Raw genomic sequence first — 19,534 nt, 5'->3', positions numbered from 1 at the left:
GGTACAGGGGTGAAAGAGGGAAGGTCACGTTGTCTAGGAATATCGGTTTTAAAGTTTGAATTGGCAAATGACAATTTTGTTATACAGGGTGTTTCAGGCTTTAATCGGGAAAATTGAACAGACGATAGAACTCGGAAAAATTATAAGAAAAGTTTACATGAACTTGTACGTTTTAAAGCTTCGTTACCGAAATACGGGGTGTTAAAGTTTCAGATTAAAAAAAAAAAATTATTTCACATCTGCCTAAGTTTTTAAGATGTTAATTTGAAATTTTGCAGATACACTACTATTTAGAGTTCACACGATTTGATTTGACAAGTCGCTGTGGAAATCTACAGGATGCTCCTTTTTCGGGAGTCAAGCTCCATTTTACTATCCCAAATTTTTTTGTGGGGCGCCACTGATTTTCAGTGGCCTATGTTTTAAATTCCTTGTTCAATTTAGAATTTGTTTTGTCTCTTGGATTTTTTCCGTATCTGTCACCGTTTTCCTGCGATTTGCAAATATACCACCAATTAGCTGTAAAGAATTATTAATTATTGCGCCCTGTAGATTTCCACAGAGACTTGTCAAATCAAATCGTGTGGATTCTAAATAGTGTACCTGCAAAATTTCAAATTGATACCTCAAAAACTTAGGTAGTTGTGAAATAAAATTTTCAAAAAAATCTGAAATTTTAACGCCTTGTATTTCGGTAACAAAGCTTTAAAACGTATATGTTCATATGAACTTTTCTCATAATTTTTCCGAGCTCTATCGTCAGTTAAATTTTCCCGATCAAAACCTGAAACACCCTGTATAACCATTAGATTAGTAATATTTCGGTAAAACGACAAAAACCAACTAAAATACAGAGCAAAAAAAACAAGATTTCCATAGAAAATATAATTCATTCTATTTCAGGTTATTTTGTTATTTTGTGTTCTACTTCACGTATTTTTCTACTTTTTTCCAAGGTCTGACAGTTTTTCCTAATAAATCACTAGCTTCCCAGAACTGTTCAGCTCCTTTAAATTCATTTAGCTTCAGCAATAGGTACACAAAAAATGGAAATAAAAGGGACAAGTAACGAGTTTTAAAACTGTAATTAAACGAAAACAGTGTTAACACACAGATGCAAATAACTTCTTGTCATAACTCTTTTAAGTGCGACCCTCCCCTATTTTCACTCTCCGCTCCGAATTTCTATTCTTTCCTGTGTGCACAGGGTATATTTAAAGGCAATTTTAAATGCTGAATTCCTGCATGTTTAGTCCCAAAGCCCCATACCATAATTATACAAGCATTTAATTACATGTTGCCGCACATAACTCGATTTGGCAAAAAAGCGAAGGAAAAAGAAAAAGGGAGGCCCTTTCTTCCTTGTAATTTTCATATGTAAAACGAGGCTTAATATTCATATGTAAAAAGGGGCATAATACATTAAAAGCAGCTTCGGTGTTTCTACATGAAAATGCCTACATTTCGACCCCTTTATTGAGCTCGTGGCTTGTAAATAGACCAACTAACTGTAGACGCTCTGCGATCTTCTTGCGTGCGCTCCTTTATGATTACAACCCTCAGGGTTAATATATACAACCCTCTCATGTTCTGAATTTATGTTATTCTAAGCACATCTGAAATTTCCTAAAAACGAACACCCACTGTGGTAAAAAATTAAAATTCAAATCTATAAGACTATCTATTTGATTCTTGTGTTCTTTCCCTACACGTGGACGCAGAATGTTCCCCTATGCCCTCATCGTAAACTTCTCTGTATAGAATCATAAAACCAAAAAGCATGAAACATGTAAACAAGGCTTTTCACCCTCGTTTTTATTCGAGTCAAGTGTGGATGGGAAAGGTTTACTACCTAAGAAGCACATCGGATCGTTTGTTGAGAGCTCGAAGTTAAGATAACTTTATGGGTCGTAAACTTGGGCTTTTATTGTTAATTGTGGTGGGAGGTCTCATTTATTTGTGTAGATTATTATTCTGTACAATCACAGAGGAAATTAATAGAATTACTGATCAGGTTTCAATGTGGAGTCTGCTATAGAGTCATGGCTAGCTATATCTTCGTGTGTTCCGCGATAAGAAACTTAACAATGATTGCAGCATCGAATGTCGCCCCGACTGCGATCATTTTGCCAACGATTTTTCCTTTTTTCTTATCGACTGAACTTGCCTGAAAGCTGATTTGAATTTATGATATTTCCTCTAATCTGAACATAAACCCCATTAAATAGCCGGAAATAATGTGTTTGCCACTCCTATGGTGGCAGAGGGAACGTTATCGGGGCTTTATTAGCTTGAAACAGAAATTGCAGCCCTTTAAATACAACGTGGAGGTAACTTTGAGCAATAATTCATTGAACATTATTACAATTTAAAATCATATTTCACTGGATCATTGGCCAGCGAAAATTCGGGGAAATTTAGATCATATACTAACAATAGCGGTGTACACAATGTACTTGACATCGTTGTATTGACGTAGCTAAATATTTCATCAAAATCCTAAAGCATTCTTACTAAAAACACGAGCTATCATTTCCCTAATTAAGTATTTACACAATAACAGGCGGTGTATCTTTATCTCGTAACTCATAGGAGTTTTTTAGATAAGGCAAGCAGTTGATTAGGGAAAATAACAAGGCTTAATTGGAGTAATAAGTATCAATTTGTATAATGCAACAGACGACATAAATATTTTTATTTTTTTTAACCGTGTATTAAGAATTTTATATATCTCGACAACGTCTGAAAGTATATGAACTTCCCTTTATCTTTATTTGTTAATCAGGCTAAAATTAAATTACTCAGGCACCGAGCTATGATAACATTGATCTTTACACTAATACACTAATTATCATAAAAGTTGCAACACCCAGAATTAATGCAACAAATTCAACCAAAGTTGGTACACGTATTTAGTTATAGTAGAACTACAATTGATTTTACATGTAACGCCGTGCGTTACATACAGGAAATGTTACGACCAATAGCAAGCAATTCAACGTTTGGAAATTTACTTTTCTAGCAAGGCAATGCACGGCTCGTATAACCATGGCTCACGTATAACATAACAATGTTAATCTGCTTCCTTGGCCCCCACGCTCTCCTGATCTTTCCCCCATAGAACACGTATGGGGCATGAGAGGAAGAAGAGTTACTACACTGGAGAACTCATGACGTACTTTAGCAGAGTTATGAAGTTCAATTCAAGTTGCCTGGGATACACTATCTCAAGGAAAAGTCGATCATTTGCTTAGAAACATGCCTAGACAAGTTTCTAAGGCTGTAAATTCACAAGGTGGTTATACACATTATTCGAATTTTAAAGGCTTTCTGGACTTCGGTCCACTCGCAAGTCAGATCATTTATTTTGTGTAGTGGTGTCAATATACTTAGAAAGTTTCATTAAAATACGCTCATTATTTCTAGGTGTTACAATTTTCATAAGTAGTACATATGATGTTCTAGTTCTACGTCTTTGGCAAATAAATAACAGATTTGATACGCTTATCGACGATCTCGATTAAGTTACAATCATCAGCTTCTTGAACGCGTATTCCAAACAAAAATTTGAAGTTACAATGTAATTTAATCCCGTAAGTAAACAATCACTCTCTTCTTCACACATGTGACATTGCTCGTGTCTATTTTTAAAATTTTAGAAAAGTTTAAGGTGAAATTGTACATAAATATAAAGTGTGGTAGACCTTCGTTTAATTGCGTGTTGCTTTTGAAATTATGAGATTTCTTGGAAGTTTTGTTACACGCACCCGGGTAAGCAAGTGATAAAAGTCTGCTGCACCTACGTGTTACAGGTAGGTATGTGAAAATATTTGTGTTAATGGCGAGAAAAAGAGAGAATTCCGTCTTATGATAAGATCAAATTGAGAACTTCGAGAAGGCTGCATGCGTGGTGGTCAAAAGTTGGGTCTCAACATTTGGATCTCAGAAACTGAAAGAGATGCAGAAGTTGGAAGAATTGTGACAAAGTTGCGTAGCTAGTTGCGTCATTAAAAAACTGAAAATTTGTATTTTTTTGGCGTTCTTCCGTTAGAGTTGCAGCTTTTGTTGTTGCACTTCTTTACGAAGATAGAAATTTCCGTCGGAAAATCAAACTCGAGGCTTCGAATCTCGAATAGAAAAATCGCTCAAAAATACCAAATTTAAGGCGGAACTCCAGGAAGGACTAAATCTGCAAAGCACCTAATGTTGGCAACGGTACCAGATTCTTGAATAGGACAACTCTTCCGGGGAATAACGTCAACTGCGCGTATGTTGTGTTGATTGAACCATTTTGATGTAAATTTCAGTGAACTTTCCGCTCTTCAGATTCAAGAATCTCCCGCAACCAGGAGATCGCAATATTGTAATCTGGAGAGTGGAATATTTCCGGATAATCACGAAATGCAATTTTACAATACAACAGATCTAGCATATATAATGTTGACAAACACATATAATTTTATCATTATTCCCGGAACATTTTACTCACCACATTACATAGCCGGGTCCGAGGCCAATTTCTAGTCAACTCTGCCAAATCGTGCTCCTTTTTTCATTTTGCAAATTGCCTACAAATTTTTTCTACACTCCTGACATGAAATATGAATTTTATGACACAAAAGCCAATAAAAGAGCATAATAAATTAAATATTAAGATATTGTTCTTGTTCGTGTCCCACATATTGCATGTCGAAGAACCATAAATTTCAGATTTCCCAGCCTACAACCAGCACATTTCTATCGAATTGCGCTTATAAAACACATTGAAAGTGTTTTAGGGAATTACCTTAATGAATGGAATAATATAGTGAGTATTTGTTGAAGTTATGTTGTAGTGGAAGGTCAAAATACAATACTTGGTTAACACGTTCATTGTCATATCGGTCTATAAGACCAAGAGTAGTGTGTTTAAGTTTGAATACTCCACTACTACTGGACTACGATCCAGTGGATCGAGAGACAAGTGGTCGCTCAGGCCAACTCAGTCCATAAGACCGAGTTACTCATTTGATTATCTTGAGTTTGTAAAATGGCATTTTTTCAAAATTTACTAGATTTTAGATAGTCATAGTTTTGTCAAAAATGGCCTCCGGGACCAAAGATTGAAAAATCGTATAACCTAAAGAGCAATAGAGTAAATATGTCGTCGGCAATGAACGTGTTAAGCTGTTGATGAGTTTTAGAAAAGAACGTAGTTTTCCGCGCACCATTTTTTCGAATACGGCTTGATTCCGCGGGCCTATGAGTAAACAAAATTATCTCTTTTAAGCACTAATTTCGTAGTAACTGCATGTATCAGTTTACAAAATTTTATCAACAGCACTTGTGAAGTAATCAAATAAAAAGTCAAGAGCCTTAGAAGGGAACTACGTAGGTGCATCCTAGAGTAGGAAATTTTAACCACTCTAATTTAACGTTAATTAACTCGGTTCTACACGGATTCTACAGAAAATAAAACGACTTTAAAGTCATCAGTTCATAAAAAATTACATGTGAAACAACGACTGAACTTTCATCTATTCGCCAGTTAAATGTAACTTCATTAATTACTGGAAATGTGTTTTCACTCCTTTTCCAGCCGGAAACGTTCTTAGCGCTTTATTGGCGTCGAAACACTGATTAGTCTGCTCGATTTTGCTCATAAACTTCAGTATTTTAGACAAACTTGAAATCGATAGAAAGTAAATTAGTTCTGGAAATTGGGTAAACTAAAGTTGGATTTTGATCGTTTTCTTCCCTCGGCAATGCTGTGTAAAATAATAATTGCACTCTCTCGCTCCTTTTTAATATAATTCCCTGTAATAGACGTAAATAGCTTTTTCCTGGATGATATCCAATTAAAACCAGTAACCAGCGTTTTCACCATTCAGGAAATTACACACGTCTGCGCTTTTCATGGAATTCTCAGTTCGCTCATCGGGATTCTAAACGTTTCAAAAACACCTATTTGTCTCCCTCTTTAAATAGAACAAGAATCTGGAGAAACTACTAGAAAGCGCATTTGAACTTGTCAACTCCCTGAAAAATTGCCAAATTTCATCTGGATTTCAAATAAACGAGATTCATGTTGTTTCCCAATAAGAGGAAACTGGGTCAAGTTGAACAGATTCGAATGTGCATGATAAACGCGATGTGATAAAGAAAATTTTGCAATGTCTGGACATAACATCCCAAGTCACAGTCAGAAGTTCCAACCCATTTCAAAGCACTCGTAAATCGACCAGATTATTCAACGAAAGTTCGAGATTTTTTGATAGCGGAGCTTCTGATGGGTTAATTCTGGAGCAAGGTATTCTTCTATCTGTGTCAATCCATTAGAGAAATTATGATCTGAACTTCGCAACTATCTAAGCAATATACAAGAGCTTCAGGTCAATTTACTTGCAGAACCCGCAAAATGTTGAAATCTTGTAATTCTCAAATGAAAGGAGCTAGAACGTCCGTTTTGGATCAAGGGAGTCCATGTATGTAAAGGGTGACCGACGGGAACCTGACGGGTTTCTGCGACTGGTGGTACCTTGTCGTTAGGGGTAGAAGGAGCCGAATCACCCGCCATTAAACTCGATACATGACGCAGTTCTAGTGGCCATGGAGCAGTGGACAATTGAGCATCGCATGTTTGCGTATGACGCATTTGTTCAAAATGGCGAGTCTGTTGTTACCGTGCAGCGACTTTTTCGTGTGCGTTTCAACCGTGGGCGTCGCGGTACTGCTCCCAGCCGCAGTACCACTCTCAGTTGGGTTCACAATCTACGGACACAGGATCCATCACGAAAAAGAAACCACCAGGTGCGGCTAAGACAGCAAGAACACCAGAAAACATTAATAGGATGAGGGATTCGCAAACCTGAGCGGTCGCTCAAATCGACGTTGAAGTGATAGCTCGGACAATGGCCAATTCAGTGCGAAGACTGGAACCCTGTATTGAGGCGGAGGGACACCGCCTACTCGATATAATTTTTCACATTAAATGGCATGTAACAACAAACTATTTTATGGATTATAATTAAATTTTTTGTAAAAAGTAACTGTGTACGGCCCATTTCAAAACCGTCAGGTTCCCGTCGGTCACACTTTACATGCATGCTTCGATTTACTACAATATGGTCGCTTGGTGTGTGCGGAAGTTATGAGTGCTGGTTCGGTCACTAAAAAGCGTCCGTAGACCCACCAGAGAGTCCAACCAAATTTGAAAATTCAATTTGTGAAGATATGAGCTCCAGCTCTTAGTGGTTGCGCGAGGGGTACGGGTTCCCTGTCATTACAAAGTGGTCTTCAGAATCTAACTGCGGAATCGTCGAAGTATTGAAATTTTGAAGAAATGGACTCTCAAAAACTGAAATCGGGGCATCTAGAGAGATTCTAGCAAGATGATGAGCTGAATCTCGTGGCTTCTTCGTACGCGCTGCAAGTATCAGTTTCAAGTGATTGCGAAGCGTTGGTACCCCCACGGTGAAGAACGTAAAACCATCGTTTCAGAGTAAAATTATAATGTATGTAGTGCCTAAATCGAAAATCATTCGATCTAGGAAAATACGAGTTCAATCATTTACTTTCTACGTGTAAGTAATGGACACGAGTTTTAATTTAGTCTATATTTAATGAACCACATTGACTGAATTATGATGCTGATGCCGATAGAGACTGTATAAACTTCCACCATTTTCGCAATAAACCCACATTCATTACACCAAAATCTGCTTAACGGTTTCCAGTTTGTTTATGTTCTATTTTAACTGCAACTTTGATAAATATACTCCTTTCGCTTACAAGCATATCGCTACAGACCTCGCAGGCGTCGTAACTTATGTAAAACCAATATTTATAGCTTCTTTAATAATAGACATGTTGTTTGATCCCCAGTTTTCAACTCTATTGAAATTGTTGCAGGCTCTCAGACCTTTAAGGATCGCAACCAAAATGGAGGTAGGCGTGCAGAATGGTTTCGTGGCAAATGGGGGGCCTCCTCCCCAAGCAGCAGGAATTTTGGCAGTGGGGGACGTTCAAAGAACAAATAACAGGTCAATAAACGAATAATTTTTTAAATAACGGTGACGAAGTGGAATTTTAGATCACCTGCAAAAACGGGACTTCACGTGAACTTCAAAGAAAAGGGAGAAATCAAAGAGAAAAGGGAGAAGTTCCTGACGGCTAAATATGGGCACCACCAAATGAGTCTTATAAGGAAGAGATTGGCGGTAGAGATGTGGCTCTATGAGGAGCTGAAAAAACTTTATGAATCCACAAACGTGAGTAATTTCTTATCTAAGAAAATAGTTATTTTAATGATACATAACATGCGATACCAAAGCGTGTTTCGGTACTTAGGGGAGGAAATGCCTTATTTAACCTTACGTGCGCCATTCGCCCAAGAACTCAGGCAAAAATTAAAATTTATGAAGCAAAATTACTGTGAAGTGCAGATGTCTGCCCTACTACGTATTGAGGCAAAAAAGGATTTGCTTTACTCGGCGATAATGCAAATTTACTGCTGTCGTAGCCTCGTCTGTGGCTCAGCTATGAATAACGCCGCAACAGCAAATGTGCTACTTTTTCGCTTGGTTAGACAAACGTAATTTTTTTCCTTAATAGGCGAAAAATTCTATTTCGCGGCCTTAACACGTATAAAGACGTATCGCTCATATTTCTTGAAGCCAGACAGGGGGGTTCTTTGACCCCCAACAGGCGAAATGATCGTCTCCAGGGAAATATCCCCAGGAGTGTCGGCAAATTGTATTTCCTTTTTCTTGCGCTTATTTACATGGATCTTAGGATTGGACTATGAAAGAATGTTAATTTCTAAAAAGGATCTTCGAGTATCGCACCTAAAAGGTTTCCAATGTTGGACTATTGTTAAATGAGTACATTCAGTGAATCAATAATGTTTGGTACGTGATCAAAAATCAATTAATAACAATGGGAAAATTATTGGAAGGGAAAATTCAAGTAGCAACCAAATAGTTTCATAATTTCGGTATTTAAAAAACGAACGCTACATTACTGTTATATGTAGTTATATAACAGCTACAACGATGCAAATTTATCTTATTGAAGTTAATATGAAGCTAAGCACATGAGACTGAATCCTGATAGAATATTGAACCCTTAAGATATAAACACTGCTGTAATATCACGTAAATTCACAGGAGTTTAGAGTGATTTATATCTCGCCTCTAAACTGTGATTGTCTTGTAAAGGAACTGACAATGAGAATTTTTCCCAATGCGAGAGTATGTGGTTTGACATATGACTGCAATGTATTCTTTAGCATAACATTACATGATATCATAAGACACGTGGCAATATGTGACGTTACAAGCATCTGTTTCCACCTATACTAACCGTATTCACACTTATGCAACCACCGGACATCCGCAACAAATTTGTGTTTAGGTTAACGTGCTATTCAGTAAAGTCCCAGTAAAAATGCTGCTAAGAGGTGCTCAACTGTTGACTCTGCTGAACGCATCTATTTCATATGTTTCCTCCAAGAGAAACTCTTTCTGGGCTTCAAAGGACAAATTACTTGCTTTTAATTACCGAAACTTGTTGTTTTCACCTGTTTCGCTCTCTACGTGTCGGAATAAGTAACCCAAATTAACCTGCCATGTTCAAAAACAACATAAAATTCGTCAAAACGGCTCTTAAAGTTTATGATTTTTTGAGATCCTAAGGCAGTCATAATTGGCGCAATTATGCACTGTGCCAGAACGGCATGCCGTGGGGTCAATAAACCCTCACTGGAGGCCTAAGACGGCCTTGGTGCCACCCAGCGTGTTTGGGTATAATTTATTTAAACACCTCGGAAGTGGGATTCCGATATTTCCATTATTTTGATGGATCCGCCTCTTGGCACGGATTCAAATGGCAAAAGGCGGGATTGAAAAATCGTATTTTTAAATATTAAGGACTAATACAGTGTGTCCATACTGTAACATTGATGGTGTGGCTAATATACCAGTATACTCTAATTTATATGTTCAGTTTCTGAAGGGTGCATTCTCATCTTAGACATATTGCAAATTATGATATATAGTGTTTAGTATGGAAACTAATGCATTCGATGTTTTCTGAAGGTCGTAAGCTCTTCAATATCTCATTCTCATTGAGTTCGAATCAAAAGATTTAAGCTTCTGGATAAAAGAGGGGAATGACGGCTTTAAGCCATTCACTATCAATATAAAGAAGGTCTGTAAATTCGCGTACATACTTCACAGGATCGCTTTAATGGATCCTTTTATGTTTAGCAACTCGGTGCTAGTAAATGTAGCATGATGGCAAAGTTTGGGATTGAATTTACCCTTAAAATATTCATCATAGTCTGTATTAATCCACGTTTCTTCAATCGGTTGAAAAAAATGCGCCATTTGGAGTAATTTTCGATTTAAAATTCCAACTACCAATTTCATGCTTTATACGAGTAACCACAATGTTTGTTTATAAAACAGCTCAAGTTATAAAAGATTTCTTAAGAGAATTATTAAGTAGCGATCTACGAACATAGAACTAACCATCCGCATAAAATGTTGAGCTTCTTTTGATGTTTCGTATTCGAAAATCGCAAAAAAGCTATTTTTATATACAGAGCCGGCCTTAACAAGTCTGAAGCCTTGGGCGCAATTATCAATCACTCAAGAAAAACCGCCGGCAAGGAAAGTCCGCTGCTTTTCCTGGTTTGCCGTCCTGGGCCATCGGCCCAACCTCACCCCACCATAAGGCCGGTACTCTTTATACAGTATCGATAAATATTCAGGATTATCGAATTTTTCGCTTACAGAAAATATCTTAAAACCTGCTAGGAGTTCGAGAAAAACTTAACTAAAAAAGCTGCAGCAATTTGTCTTTAACAACTATTATATAACAGTAATATAACACTTTTATCATTAATTTGATCACGATTTAATTTCTTCTAGAGTTTCTCTTTTTTGCACTGTTTCTCCTTCAAGACAAGCTGCCTAGACGGCCAGCTTGATACAGTCTTTGGCTCTAAATTAACTAACACATAAATCTGCGGCATGACCGGCCACGTTTTTCCATTAAACGAGATTAGAGATGTCAATCAAGTTAAAAACTGTGCGCTGACCTATTTTCCGCTCATCAGTTCCTGGATAACATTTTGCTTTTATGTTACATCCTATAATTCAGTCAAGGCTGGATAAGTAATTTTCCATATAGGCTCGAGATTTTGATGTTTATGAGCCACTTTAATAATAAATTGACCTCATTGGAGTTCGCTAGATTAGTGCTGAAAACGAAATCTTCTGGAAAATTACCTGTCCAGGAGACTTCAGTTGAAAGAGGCGATAAGTCTTGTTAGTCAATTTCTTGGATGGCGTAGAATTTATAGAGAATCCATTATGGTCACTCCAATGAAGAGTGACCATAATGAACGAATGGTGTCTTAGGTTTTATTGCAACAAAACATGAGGATATGCGTTCTTTCATCTGCATCCCAGCAACCATGAAATTAGATTAGTTACATTCGTATTAAGCAGCAGCCTCTAAAATCACCGATGATGATTTTTCGTTGTACACAGATGGATGGATTAGATAGATCGATGCTTTATGGCCCTCATAACAAAAATTTCTTTCGCACGATACGTTCACGACTCGAACCCTGACTATACTATATTTAACAGCCGAAAGGGCAGATCCTTCAAATCAATCTTAGATGCTGCGAAAGCTGTATCATCGGCAAACAATGCAGTGCCGAGCCTCCACCACAATACTATTAATAAAGGTGAAAAACAGTAGCGTGGTCCATCGCGGAACTTTGCGACGCGAACATCCCTGATCGCTAAAAAGTTACCATTGGTCTTCAGAAAAAATGAACTAACCTGAACTAGCCTAAGTTAACCTGAGCTAAATTAGAACGAGACAATCAGTCAAAAGCTTTCTGCAAATCGCATAACGTTACGTAAAGGTAATGCCCCTCTTCGAATCCCGCAATAATCTTACTGCGTACGGCAGAAATAGTATCGGTTGAATTCTAAACCCTTACAGAGTACAAAATATATTTCAGGAGAATAAATGAGGTTCTTCAAAGTCCTGCTTATCTGCCTTGGCAATGCTCATTAAACAAGGAAGAAAGGGACAGGGCCGGGCTTAGCAAGTTTGGCGGCCTGGGCGAAATTTGTAATAATACCCTTAAGAAAAACTGCCGGCTAGGAAAGTCCTCCGCCCTTCCTGATCTACTGCACTGGGCTGCGGCCCAACCTCACTCCCCTCCCCTCCCCCCTCCCTCCCTCACCTTAAAGCCGGTACTGGAAACAGAACATGAGTATCATCATTTTCCGTTTGCGTACATACCTATATCCGCCGACTTTGTCTCTCTCATTACAAAATCGCATTGTTTTTTCCAATTCGCAAATGACCAAACAAAGCATCCAAAAAAACCATTGTGAACATTTCAGTGTGAATCACCTTGTTCTTCCTCATTCTTCGGACTGGCAATGATACGCTTTAAACTTGACTTAATGGCCGAAAAGAATTTCCATTGTATGGGGTTTCTTGGCCCGAAGAAGCCTAATCTAACATCTCAAAGAGAGCCATAAACAACGATTTCAACCTTACTCAGGTTTTCGGCCGATGATGGTGATTATGAGGCATGACGATATTGAAGTCACCCTTGCCGCTTCAAGACCAAGAGATGTGCAAGGAAATTCGCTGATGTGCTTATCAAAGTTTACTGCTCTCATTTGTTCGAACTGGATCATAATTTTATCATTAAGCGACTGTTTATTTTGGTTATTGCAACACGAGTAAAGCGTTCCTGCTAGACCTCACGATTTGCATCCTAATGTATACCAACTCAGCTCAAGTATTATTATTTACGAACTAATTGTTTATTTTCACATGAAATCTATGTGCATTTGAGTTAAATATTTATATGTGAAGATATGACCGAGATCAAAAACAAATAACCTGCGATTTAAGTATAAATTTAGCAGCTTAAGTTGTTTTCGAAGTGCCTTTGCAAGTTCATTGACACTGCTTGCCAGGTATTATACATAAATAGTTTTTATTCTTAATATCCTTGGAAATATTGAGTCCCACAAATCCAAAAATAAAAATCGACTTGAACAAACAAAAATACTCGGAATGGAACAATTTATGTATCAATTAGAGGCCCCCATTAACTCTCAAATAGTCTAAATTATTTAGTCTTGGAAATTTCAGTCCTCAAGACTAAAAATAGTGGGAAATCCGTTTTATTTGGGCTTGTGTCGAGGCAATTGCCGACTGGTTTATAGAAAGGAAGCGGAAACCCCTTAATAAAGGCTTGTTTTAACATTATTCGAAACATAGATTTCTAAGTAATTGTTCGAACATCACACACAACGCGAACATCACACAATGAGCATGCTAACTCGAAACTGAAATCTATAACAATAGTGGTCCATGTCGGACCCAGGCAGTGTCCAGTCAATGAAATAAGTACTTAGGATAAAACGGTTCTTTTACGTCTCTAACGTCCTCCTAGCCGATTTGTGATTTTTAGTCTTCGTTCTTTCGCAAATTTTCAAAAACGACCCTGCTTGAGCTTTGTACCTCTAGAGTTTGTCGAAGCGACTCTGACTAGCTTGATCACAGTGTGAAAAGTGGCAAAAACTGGTAAAGTTTCAGAAATTTAAGCAGTATTTCTCTTTTTTAAATTCCTGCATTTGGAGGTTCTTTCAGAGTTCACCAGCCAGGATACCAAATTGTCCCCATGTCTTGGAAGCTTAAAGTGAGTCGCGACCATTGATTTGATTTATTCAATATTTCGTATTTTTCACAGTTTTAAAATTGCAAAACTTAATAAATAAAACACATTTTTTTTTAGTTACCAGAAAAACTACGTGGAATGCCTGGTAATTTTGCAAATTATTCGAAAACGGTGAGATATAAGGAAAAAATACATGAGCCAAAAAAGATCTAAATTCACCAAGAAATTCAAATTTTAGGTAGCAAAGGACCTGGACTCGTAAAATAGGGATCTAAAAAAGGACATTTTGTAAAATCTCCATCTGAACGGATTATAAAGGATAACCTGCAACTCAAATTGCAATCAAATGTTTTAGAAACTCGGATCTGTGAGCGAAAGTTTAATAAAAATGGATATTTTTAACGTCCCCTGTCGTATTAAAAATTTGAAATTTGAAAATTTTTGCTGGAACATTCATCTTCTTTTTCTCCCTGCATCAGATTTCGAAAGCTCGGTCGGTTCAAAGGCACCCGATGTTTAGAATAATTTTCCTATTAGGTATTCGGTCATAGCGCCAAGTGGAAGAGCAAAGTAGAAAATAGTTATAAAAAAATACCGCGCTTAAAATGACGCTTTATAACGGCAGAAAAATCAGCTATTTTAATATGTTTGTTCCCATTAACTTGCAATTTAGGCCCAAACGTGCAATCATCATTTAATCTTGGTTGAGCTAAATCCGACCCTGATATATTTTGACGTCCATAAGAAACACGATGCTGTCAAAATCAACGTCAATGTGACATCAACGAATTTCTTATAAGTAACAGCAGTCTACGAGGGTTGAGCTTAGCTGAACCAAGGTTTAAGCCATGATTATACAATCAGTCCTTAATTTCCAATTGCTAAGCCGTGCGTTAACCAGGTTCAAAGCACAATTCGACAGCTGAAAGTTAAAAAACTGTATATTTTTGATTACATAGCATCGTCACCCATTAGTCTGATGTTTACTTGCTGTGTGCAAAACTGTACATTACCTATCTAAAACCCGAAAGTTATTGAGCTTTTATTATCGCTTCATTCAAATAATAAAATTTATTTTACAATAATTATATTCTCTTTATTAGAGGTGATCAATTAGCTCTTCAATGGAGCTACGATGGGTTAAGTCGGTATTGTCAATTAACTCATACTTCTTCGTTATTAACGCTTTAAAATGTTCGTTCAACTCATATCTTCAAGCCGTTTATTACTCTTAGGTTGAATAAATGAATATTTATGTAAGTGGTTTCGTCACAAATTTTGATATAGCCGGTTTTTTGCCGGTCAGGATACGTACATATGTGATACAGCAGAAACCTTGCATGGTTGAGTGAAAAAACTTGAGTTTTGAAGGCAAAAGCCTAAGGGACTTCCGAGGGCGAAGTTTTCAGGAGCACCATTCTCATGTCCAAAGTCGGTAAAGTAATTAACGCGTTGCAACAAAGACAAAAACAAAACAGATTTCCCTGCGAGGAAACTCAGTTTCCAACTCGAAGCTCTATTTAACATGAAACCGAGTAGCGCCAGCTAAAGTTTTATGTGATGCAATTGTGCATGAATGTAAACTGCCCCTAATGGAACCACTCCCCAAAATAAGTTTGTAGTTAAAGGTAAATCTTTATCCGGACATGCGGCCATTTAGAGATGACCTCACGATTGGCGAGGCACTTCCACAAGCTCTATATGTTGCTCGGAGTAAAAAGCTTTTGTTGCGCTTCGCCCAATTTACGACTTGAGCTTCGCCATCGATTTCTGTGATCATCACAAAAAGAGCCACTTTTACTCCTAGTAACATAATCTTCTACACCATAACCAGTACCGACCTTAGAGGGAGCGCGAAGTTGGGCGACGGCCAAGAGCGGCGAACCGGGAAGGGCGACGGACTTTCCTGGTCGGCGATTTTTCTTGGGGGCAGAAGAGCGGCGATTAACAATTTCGCCCATGGCGCCAGACTTGTTAAGGCCGGCCCTGACCAAAACCCAGACGTAACTTTACCTTGCAATTGCTACCGCCCAAAACAACCCATCAAGTAATCGAGAAGTGAAATTTCGAAGTGTTACAATAGATCATTCTTAAGAAAAACCATTATATTTAACCTACAAAGCTCGAAAGTATATTGGCTTATTCACGTTGGTTGTTGAAGATGACTAAACGTCAAGGACACGAAAGACACGATTTAACAGCCCAGAGCAGTTGGGAATTACAAGCGTTTACTTAGCATTACAATGAGGAGCGATCAGCACGATTAGTTTTCTTCTGATTCATTTGCATTTTGTAATAAATTGCCACTGGAGTTTTGGGGGATTAAACACTGTTAATGAAGAAACGAACTGAAAATACCTAATTAAAATTACGTTGAGCCGGATATTGTCAAGTGGTGTTCTCAGCTTTGTTTGTGATTTCGATGTTATGCCCTCTCTGTTAGCATGTCGTCTTTCTGCAATTTATCTTCTAAGCTGGATTAATATAAACTTTACGGCAATCGCACATTTATTTCCGCGATTTGCATATTTTACAGAGGCTGCTGCTTCTACCGCGTATTTGTAATTAGTCTATCTGACGGATTAAATTAATGCTGCAGGAACTCGGGAACGCACTACTATGTTGCTTTAAGGTGGTACTTTGTAACGTTATCTAACAACCACCACACCCAAAGCTGATCTTTCTTGGGGATTTTAAACTAACTTTTTTGATTCCCGACTGTTTCTATTGAATTTAGTGATAGTCAGACTCCTTTGAACTTGGCTTGGACGAATGTTAAGGTTTTTGTTTGCCGATGATGTAATGCCCGATGGAAGGAAGTTAAACATCCGCAAGGCGCATTGACGGCTTTTAAGATTTCTAAGCAAACATTAGAGCAGTAATAAAAATCCTGTGACCTTAAGAATTTTAAGCGAGACTTGATATGAAATATTTTTACCGTTAATGATCTGCTAAAATAATCGCTAAATCTGTTATTGTTATCGTCAATTTTCGATTCCGATACCAATCCAGAACGTTGAAAAACATTAAGATGTTTGCGAGCATGTGAGAGAAATTGAAGAGAATCTACAAACTTAATCCTCGACACATCAACCTAATAAATCTTTACTTTCTGCGCCGTTTTCCACTTGATTGACCGAATATTTTTGATGTCACAAACAGATGCTTCGGCCTGCTTCACAATTCATCAAAATGTTTCATCTCTTCTTGTCCAGTCTTCACCTGTTTGTCTCAATTTAGATTAATTTCAACAACTTTTTCTCCTTGATAAATTATTACACTGTATTGCATGTTCCTCTTTCTTTTTCTTTTTATGCTATTCTATACCTATGCGGATGTATAATATTTAATATCGATTGTCCGAATCAATTACAGCAAATGTATGTATTGATTTTGGATTTGGAATGGTAATTTAATAAGTCAGGAGATGTGGATGTAGGTGATGAATTGTTGTTGGTTTTTCTTATGATTAATTGAGTGCGTCGTTGCGCGCAATTTCGGGTGCGCGTTTTTGGGTGCGTTTGAGTTGCCGAAACGATGCATAAATGATAAAGAATTTATATGATGTTAGCAGTAGGGCGACTTCTAATTTTATGCAAAACAAGGTGATGGTTACTTTTCAGTGATTTTAAACCCAGAGCCTGAGAGAAACTTTGAACGGGTTTCTCAAAAGTCTGGGTAGTACCAACCAGCTTCTCTCAGGGGTAAATCCGGCTCTACTTTCCAGTCATTTTAAGCCCAATGTTTACCACCAAATTCTGAAGATTTCGGCTGATTTTGACGAAGAATAGGGTAGTACCACCAGTTTTTTCTAAACAAAAATTTCGCTCCAATTTTAATTTTCAGGAAGATATCTTCAAAATCTATACGATACAAAAGGCGTTTTGTTACAATGAAAAACAGCTTGTTTTCCAATGATTCGTCTTATCCATGTGATGAAAACTCCTCTGTAACATTTGCAGTAAATATCATCCCTCTCTCAACATGTAATAGCCTATTTCACGATTCTTCCTAGATTGGCATTTTCCGAACCAATTCTTTACAAACTTCAATTTTCTATTGATATTTCTCCAAGATTTTTTGCTTTCCAACCCCTATTATGGATTTATTCTTCTATTCCCCCATCTCTCATCGCCCAACTTAGCATTTGAAGCCGAGACAAATTTGCCGACCTGCAGCTGCTGCTGCTGCACCGAAAATAATCGCATAATGAGTGACTCGCGACACGCAAGAAATACAAATTGCCAGCAGCGGTCGCTTTTCGGGATAATTTAAAGCGGAGTACAACCAAAATAACAGGGTACTCACAGCGAAGCCCCAAAACACGGGTGTTACGCACTTCCGTGTAGTTCATGTTTTATTTTCAGTCTTTTTGGCCTAGATTTTGTTCTGCAATGTTTAAAATAAGTAAAATATCATCACGCCTTTGTGTGTGCAACAGGTACTAACAACACCTACTATCCAAAGAAAGCAGAAAATGCCGCAGTAATGACTGTTCAAATATGATTGCTCAAACATATGTGAGCGACACCTGTCAGATGTTATCCTAAGTTATACAATTCATTAAAGAAAATTGTAGGTACAAATTGCATTGCGAAAAAAATTCTTGTCTCTTCGCAAAAAATGTCTTTCCTGCGAAGCGTTGTAAGGATTAGATGCACTCGCTCCCTTGACCTTTCCCTACAAAAATAAAATTCAAACTTGCATTGCAGCGCATTCGTCAGCGAAGTGGTGGTTATCCAAATAACGTATAGATATTACTGCATTATTAGTAGCATAATAAGTCAATGCTTTCCACTGCAGGGCTTTAAATATGAGCTTTAATTTCATAACTCCCTACAGGTTTATTAAAACAACATAGAATATCGGATATACGATATCTTATGACGAATATATTTATGTTTTCAGTCTGCTGAAGTCGATACCGTATCGAATTGTCCATTCTGTCAAGCGATACGGCGATAAGAACTATTAGCTATGTAATACTCCATGTGGGAACCATTTGTTAATTCATTCTCGTGTCGCGGATATTAAATTAGTTGTACCTTCATGTGGGCGAATACGTATTAACAAACAATCCCCATGTGAGTAAGTAGACTTAAGTGGAACTAGAGCTGTAAGTAATCCACCCTTAACGAGCTCTAGAAAGGTGTTGAGGAAATTAGAAGTAGTTGACGAAAAATCTCATTAGAGGGCAGCTGCTTCTCTGTTAAAGAAAAAAATTCAGAGATGGCGCTGCTGTTAGAACCGTCCGAAAATCCCACGACCATTTCTTATATGGTCTTCACCATTTTACCACTACAGACCCTCGTACAAGTTTTAGATGTTCTACTATAATTAACACATAATTTACGCTGCAGTGGTAGTAAACTCGTACGCATAAAGCGAAAACAAAGGTTCTCTAAACAACAAAGGCAATAAAGTTACTGAACCCTATATACGTTTAAAGGTATTCATCGAAATGTTATGCACGTGAATCAGCCTCTCGCAACCAAATAAATCACGTCAGCCGATTGAAATCCAGTTTCTGCAGCGGAACCAGAACTTACTCATCGGCCTATAGTACCGCGAATTGACGAAGAAGGTACCTGCCCGCTTTGTGGTGGTTTCCACGAGTGTTGGGTTGCGATTAAGTCACAAATAAAGTGACTAATCGCTCCGGATTCCGCAGGATTGTCCACTTTTCCAGTTAATTGTCGAAATAGAAAATAGACGGTGCGGCTTTAAAGGACTTTTATAGACATAGTAAAGATGTCATTGAGTTTTATAGATGTTTACAAAGGTTGAAAGTCATGACAAATGGTTTTGTAACGGTTTCGGCGATTT

The 19,534-nt window shown here is 37.7% G+C and overlaps 1 protein-coding gene across 2 annotated transcripts in view; it reads left to right on the top strand.

Annotated features, from left to right (window-relative positions):
* LOC136413505 (protein phosphatase 1 regulatory subunit 14B) overlaps window positions 1-19,534 on the top strand; it is a 34,289-nt gene that overhangs the window by 12,184 nt on the left and 2,571 nt on the right. For both annotated transcript variants that reach the window (XM_066397096.1, XM_066397097.1), the window contains exons 2-3: window positions 7,891-8,021; window positions 8,072-8,249. In XM_066397096.1, the coding sequence (XP_066253193.1) occupies window positions 7,891-8,021; window positions 8,072-8,249 (309 nt within the window). The remainder of the gene's footprint in view (window positions 1-7,890; window positions 8,022-8,071; window positions 8,250-19,534) is intronic.

Source organism: Euwallacea similis, chromosome 14, assembly GCF_039881205.1.
Source record: "Euwallacea similis isolate ESF13 chromosome 14, ESF131.1, whole genome shotgun sequence".
In the NCBI taxonomy this organism is placed as follows: Eukaryota; Metazoa; Arthropoda; class Insecta; order Coleoptera; family Curculionidae; genus Euwallacea; species Euwallacea similis.
Note: the sequence above shows the minus strand (reverse complement) of the source record. Positions and strands in the feature narration are given on the sequence as shown.